General features: G+C 38.6%; 1 protein-coding gene across 2 annotated transcripts in view; it reads right to left on the minus strand.

The window, feature by feature from the left end:
* The window catches only part of LOC148425142 (USP6 N-terminal-like protein), a 33,171-nt gene extending 17,439 nt beyond the window's left edge, over positions 1 to 15,732 (minus strand). Inside the window, exons 1-6 of one of the 2 annotated variants that reach the window (XM_088413853.1) lie at positions 15,557 to 15,732; positions 5,906 to 5,979; positions 2,067 to 2,149; positions 1,959 to 1,998; positions 775 to 855; positions 320 to 427 (exon numbers count right to left, since the gene is read on the minus strand). In XM_088413853.1, the coding sequence (XP_088269979.1) occupies positions 320 to 427; positions 775 to 855; positions 1,959 to 1,998; positions 2,067 to 2,149; positions 5,906 to 5,971 (378 nt within the window). In that variant the 5' untranslated portion in view covers positions 5,972 to 5,979; positions 15,557 to 15,732. Of the gene's footprint in view, positions 1 to 319; positions 428 to 774; positions 856 to 1,028; positions 1,082 to 1,958; positions 1,999 to 2,066; positions 2,150 to 5,905; positions 5,980 to 15,556 lie in introns of those variants that run through there. The other variant, XM_088413854.1, reaches the window with a different exon arrangement.
* Positions 15,733 to 16,068: the final 336 nt, after the last annotated feature.

Here is a 16,068-nt window from a genome sequence, read left to right on the forward strand (position 1 = left end):
TTTAAAAAAGTGCAATAAATAGACATGTTTGACCAAACATGATGAATAAACATGATTAATAATTTTGATTTCAATATTGACCAAAATAATTGTGATTATTATTTTGGACATAATCGTTTGTTTATGTCTTTTATGTTGATGTTATTTGTTTATGTTAAAAAGGTAACATTTTCAAAGTTTTGCTTTCACTATTATTGTATTATTGTTGTTGCCAATAAGAAGGAGGTGGGGGGGTCTGAGAGAATAATATCAATAGGCATAACACTCACTGAACACACTTTTGCACATTCACATTGTTCTACATTGTTATTGTGTTTACCTCATATAGGCCCTCATTGACCTTTTTAGTGTTCTCCACATCCAACAGCAGAGACCAGACACAACCTCTAAGCTGCACAGGGATGCCTTTGTACACACGTTTCATCATCTGACAGCATCAGGTCATGGACAGTACAAATGTAAAAAAAAAAAGAAAAGGTTTTAGTTAGGTAAGACACACCTCATAATTAGACCTTTAATATTTTCACGTGGTTGACAGCAACCAAGTTAAGCAATCTTAAAAGATGCATGAAGGCATCAGAAGATGATCAGAAATTAGCGAATTGCTGATGAGAATCAGTCTACTGCAAATCACACAAAATATAAAAAAAATGTACTAACAATCAGCATTTTAGCACTAGTATGAAGTAATCAATCTACGATAGCCTGTCCATTTTAATTTTGAATAGACAGACTTTTTTCCCCATCATTCCTCTTTCATACGTTCGTACTCACTCTCTCACTGTTTTTGTATTTATCCCACTTCTTTACCATCTTCAACCATTTCTCTGCTCTCTCTACTTCCAATTGCTTTAGCTGTGGAAAAACAAACAATGAAATAAATAACTTGGTATATGAATTTTCTTGTTATGACTCATCTCTTTTACAACAGCTCCATGTAGATTTCTGAATCAGAGGAAGTGAAAAGATGGTGCTTTGTCAAATTTGCCTTTTATGCATGCAAAACTGGCAAGTGTGATTTTACACACCTGTTGCAGCATTGCACATTCAGGTAATGCATATGTGTGGACATCGGCGCCATCTATGAATACAAAGCAGTGAGTGGGTGTTAAACTTCACACATCACTTTAACACAGATACCGCTCTGCCTCTGTTAACTCTTTCAGCGCCAGGCGTTATCCGAAAAGGCGACCCCAAGAGTGCCAGCCGATCTCGAGCATTTCGACGGAGCTTTCAAGACCGACAGAATATTTTATTGTATGACTATGTAGACATTGGTGGTACCACATGAAAGATTGGATTACATTCTTTACTTTTTTGTTTTGCTTTGCTTTTTTTGTGAAAAGATGTGTTTTCCGCACAAGATATAATTTAATACATTAACAGAATACACTAATATTTTGTAGTAGCATCTTAAACATCTCAACAGTCCTTCCCTTCAACACAATATGAACAAAAACAATGAAAATATTTTTCAGTGTTCATCGATTGGCGTAAAATGAAGGTGTGCGCTGGCCATGAGTGTCATCTATCCATTATTTAAAAAAAAAAAAATAAATACATAGGTTGTGTGCCAAGAATTCTAATCACCTAAGTATTTTACAAATATTTTTGTCCATGGCACTGAAAGAGTTACCGGCCACTGAAATTATGTGCTGTATATTCATAGAAGGCACAAATGCACTCAAGTGTAAACATTAGCACAAAGCATCTTAATTCTAATGATGGTACAAGCCATAGTTTGCCTGTTTGGAATTTGGCAAATAGTTCCGCGCCATGAAGCTGGCCAACCATGGCTGTTTCCTCTTACTTGAAGAAAAGTTGACATAACTGCTGGAACCAGGTCTAACTATTGATGCTGCTATAGTAGTGTACATTTCATTGATTTGATCCGGGCACATTTTGCATATGTCGACTTCATATTGTGTTGGTAACTTGTAAACATGCAGAACATGTACCTTTTCTTCGTTTGCAGTTGGTGCAGGCAGCTCATCTTCACTGGAAAATGAATGAATCAATGAATGTATAAGATATTGCGTCAGCCAAGAGATCAAGAATTCACTTACTGCATAAAGCCATAGCGATCGATAACTTTATAGACGTTGTCAGCATCTTCCCAAGGGTCAATCTCGACCCCACCTTTTCTGCCCTGGAGACACAATCATGTAAACAAATATGTAAAAGTTATTATCAGAGACTGGCGCTTCATCCACACTGATGAACATAATTCGGTCAGTCCGTCGCCGACGGACGCCCGTTTTGCAGAAACCGACGAATGACAGGAATGCTAAAAAAATAAACCAACAACACACACAGAGAATTAAAAATGTTGGAATTGCAATTTTCATCCATCGTTGGAACTGTCGGGAAAGATGTGACGTCTGATGTCTGTCAAACGTCCGTCAGCCTGCCACACTAGTTAAAAGTAAGTAGTTTTGAATTAAGTTTTAACCAATTTTTTTTATTTTGCTTTTTAAATGTGTTTGACATGAAGAAATTGCTCGCTGATAAGAGCACTCTAGGGTGTGTTTCCACTGCAAGTAACCAATGGGTGCAGATCAATGTTGCATTCTTTCTCTGATTGTCTCTTGGCCAGGAAATGCAAGATAGAAGTTTTTCAATTCCTAAATTTAAATGAAAAGTTTTGAAAACCTTCATCAAGAAAAGTTAGCTGGGTAGTTACACATGAGGAGGTCAATTTTTGTTTTAGAAAATTCAAAAGATTGCTCATTTATAATGTGTGAAGCTGCTTTGATTGGCCGGGAAGGAAGATGGCAGTGTTCCTTCCAACAATGGGGCAAGCGCCTCTTTCTACCTGTGTCTGAAACAAAACAAACAAAAGAAAAGTTTCATCCATGTTTGACTCAGTTTGACTCTGCTTTGCTCTAGATCTCATTTTAGCCGGACCAATAAAATCATGGTATATGTTTATATAACTTTAAAACAACAATTTCAAATTTATTAGTATTTTTTTTATTACTGTTGAAAATTCTAAAAACACAACATCAATATGAATCATAAAACATTAACATTACTACTAATAATAAAAAATGTCAAGTTTTTCATTCATAAAAAAAAAGCCTGCTCGTTTTCTTATACTTTAGTCAATCCTTTTGTCGCCCGGATTAAACTCAGTCATGGGACAGAACCGACCCTCAAGCCGTATGTTTCACACCTGACAACCCTTTAAAAAATAAAGGCTGTAAAAAAATAGATAAATAATTGTCAATGAAAAATAGGATACAGTTTTAGGTATACATACTTAAACAATTTTTGTTGATAGTTATCTTACTTATGTTTGACATAGCAAGTGAGCAAGCGAAATGTTTTCTCTTTCCTGGGGGGGGGGGTTGCAAAATGTAATTAAGAATCACTGGTTTAGACAAACACTTAGCATGCTTCTGGCACTATTTAATTCCATTTGTGCTCCAACTGGAAACCTACATTCCAATATACTGTATAAATCGCTCTCATTGGGATTTCAGTCAGAACTCTTTGAACGGCAATCAGCGCAAAGTGAGTCATAGCTGTTGGCACTGCATGACTAAACAGACCAGACCTCTCCAAAACCTAAATTTAACCTCATTCTCCAGCAAGCTTCTATAAACCTACACTAGAAGGAAGCCTGGCCTGATGATATACAGTGGACCCCTCGTGTTTCAGTGTCCCTGGCTTATGTTTTTTTCATGTTACGACGTGGAATACTGAGTTTTTTCGTCCCCTCTTAACTATTGGTCAGCGTGATGGGTCACGAAGATGCTAGCCTGCGAATGGGATCAAAAAGATGGCTGTCTATAGACTTGATCTCATGTGAGAGTGCTTTCAATATTGTATTTATGATGCATTTTAGAGCTTAATTCAAACTTGAATTGGTTATCCACGAGTCCCAAGAGTGCTAGTGATGTTAAAAAGAGAAGTAAGAAGATGATTGATATGGAAATGAAGCTGGAGATAATCAAGAAATACGAAGAAAGCTAAGCTTGCCTAACCTACCCTTACTAGGGAATTAGGCCTTATAACAAGCATCACTCAAACGAATATAAATCCTTTATATGTTTTTTTATTTATGATGTTATTTAATTGTATGCATATATATTATATATAAGTAGCACTTACTATACTATTTTGATACCAATTTTTAATGTGTATATAAAATGTTTATGTTTTTACATGGGGTTGTACACGCATTAGCTAATTAACATAGGTTGCCGCCATACTGCGAATTCGCGTTACGATCCCTACCACGGAACGAATTAATCTCGTAAACCAGGGGCCCACTGTACATACATACAAACATACATACATACATACATACATACATACATACATACACACACACACACACACACATATATATATATATATATATATATATATATATATATATATATATATATATATATATATATATATATATATATATATATATAGGGACTTTTTCATACTGTTTGTCATTTTGTCATTTTAACTAATACACATTTTCATTCCCCTATCAGATGATTAGGATATACTGTGAATGCATTTTGGCAACACAAATGGATCCACTTGCGCACGACTACACTAGTTTGCGCTATTCTTATCCTAGAGTTATAGACAGCAAAAATAGGAGGAAATTCATATTTTCATGCTTCTCAATATCCCTACTTTTATTCTAGAGGTTGTTCGAAGATACAGTGAACAAAAACAAGAGATTTTAATTTAACTGATTAAGAGGAAATTGTTTAACTCTTTCATTTCTGTTGGAACCAATTGCCCCCCTGCACTTTTCAAAAAAATGGCAGTGGGTATAGCAATAAAATGAAATGACATCCCAGCGGTTCAATACATACCTATTTCCAGATTCTAGTGGCTACTAGCAGCTTTTCCATAAACAACAAGCCAGTGCTGGGCCCACTGTCAACAAGATAGGTTGCATTGCACAATTTCTCCTCAATTAACAATCTAGAACTGCTGAAATATGTTGATAATATGTGCTATACAGTATATGTCAGTTACTACAGATTACAGTGATTACCATGTATTGTAGGCCTATGGTGATCATTTTTACTTCTCTGGCACATTTATATAACTGTATTACACAAAAATTCCCAGGGCCTGTAACTGAATCTATGGAAGTGGAAACTTTTTAACTAATTTTCCAAGTGTCCTTGACTTATAAACAAGTACAGTAGAATATGCCATAAGTTTGAATAAATAAATAAATAAACGTAGTGAAAGGGTTAAAACCCTCTCCAGGCAGGCGTTACAAATTTTCAACAATAATATGAGAGGCCCCTAGGTATTCCACATTGATATTGCTGAAGTTGAATTTACTAAAAAGCATCTTTAATTAGGGAATTTAAAAACTTCTATCTTGCATTTTGTGGCCAAGGGCAGATCAGAGAAAGAATGGGAGAGAATGGGAAAGAAAGGGAGCAGCTACAAATACATATCCAGTACAGACAGCTGTGTTATTGCTGTGAATGCAATGAATTGAACCAACCCAGTTTATTAACTCAACTGAACATATTTCTCCACTGATTGCTGGTGACTGCAGGCTGACTGCAGTTTGTACTATAAAGATGCAGGAATATAGCAGATAAACATCCAAGTTAGTTGAATTATAGCATTTCCGTAAGCAAAAAGGGACGTGGTGGGCTGATGGACATCTGACGTAATGTCTATCCCGACGATTACAACAATAGATGAAAAATGCAATTCCGACATTTTTTAATTCGCTATTATTTTGAGCATTCACGTCATTCGTGGGCAAAGCAGCCGTCCATCTGCGACAGACTGTCCGCCAGTGCTGACGAAGTGACCACCTCTGGTTACCAGGTAGGTATGAATGAATGCCTGCTACCACTGATGAAAAAAACGTTAGTGAAAACACGGGCTGATATTATGCTTTAAGGCACAGACTCACCGTGGCATATTTCAAAATGATGTCAGCTCTTTCCGCGGCTATTAGTGTATCAATGTCTTTCTTCATTTCAGTATCTGCAGAAAAGATTGCAAAGAAGTAAGAGACAGAAAAAAAAGATCAAAAACAGGATTCCATACAAACTTTTTTTTTTCCTGAGCACAGTAACACTGTAAATGGACTTGCAAAGTAGATATTCATATTTACAGTGAACCCTCATTTATTGCTGTACCCCATTTTTCACATGAAAAAAAATAAACAAAACATTTTTTGAATTTTTTTTAAACGTGAAAAGTCTTCATGCTATACATATTGTTTAAGATAAATATTACTGCAGTACACATTTTTAGTTAAATCTTAAATTATTCAACCTTATACACTGTACAGTAGTGAACTGTTCCCGTTTTCCTTTGAAGTCTTGCACAGCTGCGGTTATATTAGCAGTGGCCCGGACGTTGAATTAAAGTCCAATCTGTACATGATTAAAGATGATTAAAATGGATAGTTGAAATACCGTTTTACTATGAAAGAAATCTAGGTAAGAGATTTCCAATGGTCTGGTGAACGTCTGCTCCTTAGGCTGCGTTCAGATGGAGTGCATCGTTTACGCTCTACGCGAGGCGTTTTGTCGCGAGGTCAAGATGAAGTTCACTTTTCACGCAACAGTATGATGCGAGGGGAGGGGAGTGAGCTAGCTGTGCATTTTACACTGGATCCGGAAAGGAGCATTGCTGAGAAAGTTCACTTTTCCGGGATATGGCAGAGCCAATACTTTCTCTGACAGCACCTTTATTCTTCTTTTTTTTAAACTGCGTGTCCCTCGCTTTCACGGGAATACTCATCTGCCAAAAAAAAAAAAAAAGATTCAATGCCACAATCAAGTGGCCAATACCGTGCGAAATACTGTACCGTCAGTGCTGCACTATCGTTAGGTTAGCACAGTAACTACGGTTCAACAGCTGTTAAAATAAGGAAGCAAATGCTGCACATACCAGTTGTCCCAAGTACTCCCTTCTGCCTTTCTACAAGCCAGGTGAGTACTCTTGCTTGGCTCCGCTTTGCATTGAAAGCTCAGCTGGCCGTGTTGGATCGCTCCCGGTGATCGCAAAGCAGCTGCCATGATTCGTTCCTGCCCCCTACTTGAGACGTTGAACGTGCCCGAAGCTGATTGGCTGACGCGACAAAAGTTCAATTTTTTTAACTTCTCGCGTCACGCACAATTACACGCCGCACGTCGCTCCATCGCATCGCTCGACGTGTCATCACGCCCGTCGCGCGAACTCCATTGACTACAATACAAAACCGTACGCTCTTCGCGCTCCGTCTGAACGCGGCATTAGTGTGTCTCTCTGTGCCTCGAAAATGTGTGTGCCTTTGCTCTTGGGTATGCTTGATGACTGACGCGAACATGCCTGTGGGCGGGAGTTGGGGCAAGAGTAGCTTAAAACTCCGCAGGCACGGGCCGTATAACTCGTGAAGCGCACCCCGCCGCTGCTGATGTCAACAGCCAGGAGGAAGAGACACTCGACAGTAAAGAGTAGACGGTCCACCAGACCGTTGGAACTCTCTTACCTAGATTTCTTTTATAATACAATGGTGTTTCAAGTGTGAACTCAACTCTGTTTGATCATGTACAGATTTTAGACTTTAATTCAATGTCCGAGCCGCTACTAATATGACCGCAGCTGGGCCAGACTTCAAAAGAAAGGGTTTCACTATGTTCTTCGTCCAGATTGCTAAAGCAGCTTTGATACGGACGATTGTTTTATTACAAGCTGTAACAAGTGGCTTTGTTGAATTGCCAAAGGTGATGGCAGCTGTCTTCTCAAGTTCGCCTTGTCCTTAATGTAGCGAATGGTGGATTCATTCACTCCCAAATGGCGGGCCACACCCGCATAACTTCTCCCTTGGAGAAGTATCACCTTTTCAGCAATTGTCATCATTTTTTGTTGGCGTTTAGGCTGAGTACAAGCCATTGCGGGTGCAGCTATTGCAAAAGTTCAATATGTAGTGAGAAAAAAAAATCATTGAAGTGGTGAATGCGCGTAACGGGATAAAAATCCGCGATGTAGCAAATCTGCAATAGTGGAACCGCAGGGTTCACTGAGGGTTCACTGTACCTCAATTTTTTAAGAAACTAATTTATGAACTCCGTTTTTATTGTACAACATTGTACATTGAACCCTGAAGATTTATTAGTATTTACATTATATTATGTTACATTTAGTACATGCTTTGCATAAAGCTACTTACAACCAAGAACATAATAAAAGAATACAATAAACCAGTGAAACAGTCTGGAAAACATATTGCCTTTTGGGTGTCTTTCTACTTGAAGCTTCAAATGGACACAGGCCTAGCGTGACAGTCTGGTTTCTGAGAAAGTGCGGAAAGAGTACTTCTGTGATGACTGATTTGTCTTTCAAAGTCATCCCAATTGAGCTTGACAAAGAATCTTCGAATACTGGACAAGTAAAGGGTTCTTTGTTTGAGAGCAGGTGGTCACAAAAGATGTTTTCTTGATATTTCCTGGATATTTATTTCATTTATTACAACATTTATGTTTACAATGCAGTGACTCGTTAGACAATATAAGCTTAATTGTAATGTTGTTTGATCTAACATGTGTTTTTGTAGGTGTGCTGCCTATGCTAGTTTGCTGAGGTTGAACTGTTCAGCAGAAGCAAGGGAGGAAACAGCTCAACACTGTTGACACTGTTTGAAGACATCTTGCCATGCAACAGAACAACAACAGAGTACCAAGACCAGTGTTGGGAGTAATTAATTACAAAACTAGTGTAATTACTGTAATGCATTACTTTTTGCTGTAACACAGTAGTGTAATATATTACACAAAAAATAGTAATATTTTACTTGTTACAAATCAGAGTAACGCAATACATTACAATGCATTTTAAGGCAAATACCCCATCTGGGGAACAAAAGAAACCTTCAGAAGGGACCGCAGGTGGGAGGAGCCCCCTTTCAGGCTCAAGTGTATTTTATGAAACCGTTTCTGTTATTGGCTTTTCAAATAATAACTCCAAAGGTGGAAATAATCACTTCAACCAATGACAACAGTGTTTCATTTACCCAAATTTCTGGATGAAAAAATACATTATATTACAACTTTATAAACTGTATTTGATTTTCATGGCTACAGTGTATTTTACTTTCATTCATTTCCTTAGCCACTTATCCTCACTAGGGTTTTGGGGCATGCTGGAGCCTGTACCAGCTGTCTTCTGCCATATGATGTGACTTAAAAGACACTTGGAAAGAAAGTGTTTTTTCAACAGCTACATTCATTTTGATTTTACTTCCATGAACACGGCAGTGCCAACAATTTTATCAATGTGTCTAACACAAATTCACCGCAAGGACATTTTGCAAGGCCTTTGCAGATTTAGCAAGTCCAGGACCATACTTGTCATACTTTAAAAAAAAAACAAAAAACAGCTGAACTTAGTACAGTGTACACTGACGTAACTTCAAATGGTCCAATCTTCAACCAGTTTTAAAATTATAGCTTTCTTTTGAAGCATACACTAGAACCATCTGCATGTGGTCAGAGCTCTAAATCAGAACAGAACTCTGGGAGTATTTCCACGATGAAGGGTGGGGGCCCACTTTAGGACAGAGCATGAGACATCATCTCAAGACTTATAGATTTCACTGGTTTCCCTGATTTACCACGGACAAGATAAATAAAACACCATAAATAATCAGTTAATAGTTGGAAGGTTCTCCGAATAAACCTTGAGAAAAGATCTAAAGGATCTGATGTCTAAAGTCTTCAATCACTTTTTTGCTGGTGTCATTTTAGTATTTGACGTTTCCTTGTCATGTTTGTGTTTCCTTGCCTCCTGTTTCTTTTTATTCATTTTATTTAGGCATTTTTTGGAAGTGCTGGTGGCCAGAGCTTCCTGGCCATACCTGCTGGCTTGAGGAGGCACAGACGGAGTTATCAAGATATGGACCCACCAGTCCTCCAGTGGCTGACTTGACAGCAGAGTGTGGCAGAGTTTAAGTATAAAAAGAAGTCAAGATACTGGCTTTTAAATCGAAATCTAATCTAATTTTAATGACCTGCGGACAATCAGGCTTACAAGAGCTTCTTGGAAGACCTTGTTTTTGCGTATCTTAGTGGAAAAACAAAAACAAAAACAAAAAAACAATTGTCATAACAAAATTGTACCTGCTTGCTTATACTGTATGTTCTCATGAATGTACTATAGAATGGTGAATTTTTGTGGTATTTTGAATGAATAGGTATGAATTTGGTAGTAACAAAGCAGTCCACAATTTTGGGACTAATTAATCTCCAGTTTTTCACATTATTAGGGATACATGTACAATGGTTTTGAATTGTTTTTTTTTCCCTTGGTTCCTTCCCACACATAAAGGGGAAAAAAGAGAGGGGAGTTACCATATTGCTAATATAAAGGGCGTGTTCTGGAAGTTGTTAATTAATGACTGATTTTTCCAAGACAAATCGCTGAAAATTAAAGTGTAAACTAATATTATTCTTGATCAAAAAGTAAATACAGTGAACTTGTTAGTAAAAAATTGACCAGCCTGGGTTTAATTGTCCTGCTAGGTCAAAAGTCAAATAAACTTGTCTATAAACAGTAAGCCATTTTGTCTTTTACAAGTTGAGAAATATTACTTTCATTTTTTTTTCTTCAAAACAGGTATTTCTTTAGTAATGAACAATCTTTCATTATTTTATTCCTATTGTGTCATATTTATAAATATTTTTAAGTGCACTTTCTCCTCTCAGTTTTGTTCTTTGTCCATTGTTCAAGCTTTTCAGATGCTTTGTTTATTGTTCTATTATCTCATTCCCTTGCATTGTTCTCTGAAATTTGCTTCAGCTTGTTTTGTTAGTTTGTGCACACACTTGCATGCAGTGTTTTTGCATTTTATTTATGTTATCTCTTCCCTTGCACATAAATATTCATAATATTTTGCATGAATGCCACTAATCATCTTCCTAATCTGTGGGTTTGCTCAATTCAGGATGTTATTTTAATGTGACGACATTATATTTTAGAATTATAAGACTTATAATTTTGTGCATGTCAAACTCCTTTACATATTCCCCAAAAATGTAAAATAACTTTCTGGGTTGGTCAAGTAGGAAAAGAATCCCTAATTTCATTCAGGCATCATCAGCATTTAACATGTTTTCTTGATAGAGTATGGGGAAAATGGACAATTAAAGGGCCAACCTTTTTGAAATCGAGAGGTACTTCTTTGGTTCTGTGTAATAGCAAGGGCTACCAGTTTGATACACCCTTCTGAAATGACAAATTTGTCCAATTTGTACCTGTCATAATGTTATTATTAGAGGTAAATTAATGTTACAGGTATATCTTTTTATGTGACGACATCCATCATGTTATTGATTTCTCACAATAATTAAGAAACAGCTGCCATAATATGTAAATCAAGTATATCATGTATAATTGTGAGTAAAAGTCCTACAAAATCACATGCTTTATCATTTGTAAGCTACATATTTATTTTATCATGTCATCCTTGGGGGCTAAATGATGCCCGCGGGCACAGCGTTGTTAATCGCTGGCCCAGATCATGGTATCGTTTTCATTTTTCAAACTTAGGGTATAGATTACATTTGACACATTGGTGATTTATTCTATTAACATTGAGTTTTACGGCATTTTATGGCATTTCAAACCAAAAACTGAGAACCTTAAAGACGCATTGTGGAGAATTTAGAGTTACTGTTTACTGGTGTTACGTGAATGCATCACGCGTATTACCATGTCACAGAGAGACCATACTTTGGAAGCATATGCCAAGCAAGTGAGAGAGCGAGTTATGCAACTACAAATTGCCATTGGTTTCATTGCATAATTGCGTGGAATCTAGAAAAACAGGACAAATATGGCAACACCAGTTAGCAACCCCCGGCTTTCCACGAACATAAAGAAAAGGAAGAAAAGAAAAACACCACACATTCAGAGTCACCCACGATAAAACGATTCCGCAGGCTAAATTAAATTCTTGCTGTATTACGATATCTTCGCAGTCATTTTCTTTTGTGTTTGGTGGGTGAACTCAAATGTGTAAAATAACTAGTCATCCTCCCAAACTGATCGGCTTGCATCATCATCAAACTTGCGGTGCGTCAAGCAGACGCCCCTCTTCTCTTCCCTTTCATTTTATTCATATTTGGCAAACAAACCACCAATTTCTGTTACGTTCGTTATGACGGGGCATGGCGAGTGGAGGTGTGGAAGGAGGGAGACCCAAAAATGGAGGAAACTGAGAGGAATGTGGCTAAAACAAAGAATGTTTGATTAACACTGAGGCAGAAATCAACAGGAACAAAACTATCCAAAGTAGCATCAAAAAAGCGCAAGAAAGTCTGCAAGGCAGCATGATAATAGATAATGACCTGATAACAAACTGCAGAAACATTGGAGCTTAGATAGACTACACACAATTAGGAGAACACGAAACAGCTGGACATACACAAGGAAGGGAAATCTAATAGGTGGAAACACGAAGGGCGAGCAAACACAAACAGGTGGACAAAATCATACTAACGAGGACAAAGACAAGGAAGGCAGACCCGAGGGGGGGAAATAATATATATATATATATATATATATATATATATATATATATATATATATATATATATATATATATATATATATATATATATATATCGTGTTGACAAAAATAATGTTGGCATTAAACATACAGGCACGTTCAGTCTGTTAATGAGAGGATGTTGCAGTTGGTAGACAATTAAAAGGATATATTAAAAGAAAATTTCATATACCATCTTTTTGCACAAATATCTGATGCTATGACCTGCGGCTTATAGTCCAGTGTGGCTTATCCGTGGCAAAAGATGTTGTTTTGCTCAATTTTTGCTGCTGCGGATTATATATCGGCGCCGCTTACAGCATAGTAGGTTGATATATGTGCCAGAGGCCTCAATGACGCATCACTAGGTTACAGTGACAACAAGGCGGCAGGCAACAACAATGATCTGTCAAGAACTGAAAAGAAAGTGTTGCAAGGAGCTGATTGGTAGGTCCAGAGAAACAAGTTAACGAGCACTGTTGGACACAACTAAGTAAACAAGACGCTGAGACAAAGAAGAATAAATCAACACCAAACTAGAATTAAAACAAAATACAAACCAACTCAGACACTGAATATGACAAGAAATGTCCCTCTTCCCGGGGCACTTCATTCAGCTGCTACTGGGTCGTCCCTTGGGCCTCCTCCCGGTGGGACATGCCCGGAACACCTCACCAGGGAGGCGTCCTAACCATCCAGCATAAGCAGAAGCCCGACCCACCTCAACTGGCTCCTCTCAATGTGAGTTCCTCCAGGATGAGTCTGGACACCCTCCGGAGGAAACACATTTAGGCATCTTATATCCGGGATCTCATTCTTTCTCTCGCTACCCATAGCTCGTGACCATACAGGTAGGTGAGGGCAGGAACATAGACCGACCAGCAAATAGAGCTCTGCCTTTCGGCTCAGCTTCCTTCACCACGACAGAGCGGTATAGCGTCCGCATCACAGTGGACCCTGAACCAATCTGGCTGTCGATCTCCCGTTCCATCCAACCGTCACTCGTGAACAAGACCCCCAAGATACTTGAACTCCTCCACTTGGGGCAGGATGTCATCCCCGACCCGGAGAAGGCATTTTTATTATAGATTGGTACACATTCGATTTCAGTTTAAAAGTGATAGCTTGACTTACTTTTTTCTGCCAAGTCCACCTCCATGTTGTACGTTTCCTACCGAAGTACGAAAATGAGTCTCCCAAGTGGGTCACGCTAGGCCAGGGGTGGGCAACTCCAGCCTGTTTCCTGCATGTTTTCCAGTTTTCTCTCTCTAACGCACCTGATTTAAACCATTAGCTCATCAACAAGCTCTGCTGGAGCTTGAAAATAATCCTAATCATTTGAAGCAGGTGGGATTGAGAGAGAAAACGGGAAAACATGCAGGACACCGGCCCCCGAGGTCTGGAATTGGCCACCCCTGCGCTAGGCTATTAAGTCGCCCCTATTGATGGCAGTAGAGTGGTCCATATTTTTTTAAGCCTATGCATCCATCTGAATATAAGTCTGTGATCCTCAACATGGTTGTGTGTGGGTGGGTGTGCTGGGTTTTTAAGACCGCCGGACATGGCCTCACTCATACAGTCACTTAACACCACACATCTGCCTCTACTATCAGCTCAGCTGAATGATGACTGCCTGCGCTGTGTATCCCGTCATTAACTAGGCAAATTAGTTCTACTGAGTAGGACTGAGAAAAAATGTGACCAAGTCGGGTAGTTGGCATGAACAAAGCTCCAATGGAACCACGAGCCGCACACAGTATAGCAATGGTGGGTCCACACAAACACACACACACACACACACACACACACACACACATACACACGTTTGTACGGCTATACTTGTGAGGAAAATTCATTGACATTGTGCAGTTCTCTGTCCTTGTCTGTGTGAAGGCCATTGGGTGTTCAATTTAGAGAAGGCAGTCAAGCATGAAAAGTGCCTAGTCTGCTCAAGAAGTAGCAGCAGCAGAAGAAGATAGACAAGAAGTTATTGATCTTGGTGTGGCTAACCTTGGGTAGCTGTGCTAGCTTGCAGGAGATAGCATACACACTGGCTGGCTATAGCAACAACTTAAACATCCCCAAATCTCCACCAAATCACCACCAAAATTCACATGCACATTCCTACCCTTGTCTCATTGGCAGTGTAAAAATATAATCACGGTCACCACAATATTTCATGTTTTATCCCGGTTATGGTTTTCTTTCATCTGAGCTCACATTTGCAAAAAATAAAAAATAAAAACAAAAAAAAAAACCCTAACCCAAAAAATAATAATAATAAATAATTTTAAAAAAAAAATCCAATTATTGCACCAGTTATTTTTATGTTGGTTACAGCTGGGTTGAAATGGACAAGTTGGAATATGCAAATGATTTTTGGTGGCAACTGCTCACCATTTTAGATGACAAATTGAACAAACCAAGCCAGAAATCATTATGACGTTTGTAGTCTCGCTTCATTGAGGCTGTCTGGAATCACGCTGACTCCTACCAATTTGGGGGCATCTCTGATTTCGTCAAAAAAAACATTTTAATCGCTAATGACATTTTATTGAACGGCAATTTTCGTGTAAAATCATGCGCGCCTGCATTTCTGGCCTATACTGAATTATTCAATCACTATTTTTATTATATACATACATGCACGCGCGCGCACGCACACACTTTAACTCATCCTTTCTGACAAAAAAAAAAAATTGAAGAAACGGGAGATCTTTTAAGATTGCACTGGAAATACTGAAACAGTTGACCACATTGTTCGATATTGCAATATCAGCAGTTGGCCCAGGAGCAGCGTCATTGTTTTTTGTAGGACATATCGTACGTAAAATGCCAGTTGGCCAGTTTTGCTTCCTAATAGCTTAAAAAAGACGCGAAGGTTCTAGGAGCGAAGGCAAGCTTTCTGATGGTAAACAAACCCACATCATCCGATGCCAACCCAGTGATGGAAATGCATCCTTTCATCTTATCGAGAGTAGGTTTATAACGTTTGCTCATACACAAGGGAAGATAAAGCGTAAATACCGTCTGTTTGTTACAAAATTCTGCGCTATCCTTGCAGCAACACAATTCCGGATTTTCTGTTCATTCTTTGTTGACGGGAGCTCCTGCGGCATGAAGCACCTGGACGAGTGACAACAATAGCCCGTCGTCACCAGAGGTGTTAAGATAGAAGGCAGTTGTCTCTCCCTCACAAGGAAAACAGCAGTGCTGGCGCAGGAGCTGAGAACAGCGCTGCTGCGTGGCGACATTTAGTATCGCGTGTGAAACGTTCAAATACATTTTGTAAGTTTGTGCTGACATGCACGGCTACTTTTGAATTCTTTTACCATACCATACCTGGAAGAATTCAACGGTGCCGTCATTTTAACAGTTCTGGGGACTGAGTTAGCAATGGGAAAGTCTAAAATGCTTGTTGTCAAATAGCTCGATGATGGTTAATGTCACATTTTAAATGTAACCAATCGTTAGGATTATTCACAAGCACGTCTCTACTCATGCCTACTTCAAATTCTGAAGCTATCAAAACTGTCTTC

Source organism: Hippichthys cyanospilos, chromosome 4 (genome assembly GCF_059441005.1).
Source record: "Hippichthys cyanospilos isolate Australia breed blue-spotted pipefish chromosome 4, RoL_Hcya_1.0, whole genome shotgun sequence".
Lineage (NCBI taxonomy): Eukaryota > Metazoa > Chordata > Actinopteri > Syngnathiformes > Syngnathidae > Hippichthys > Hippichthys cyanospilos.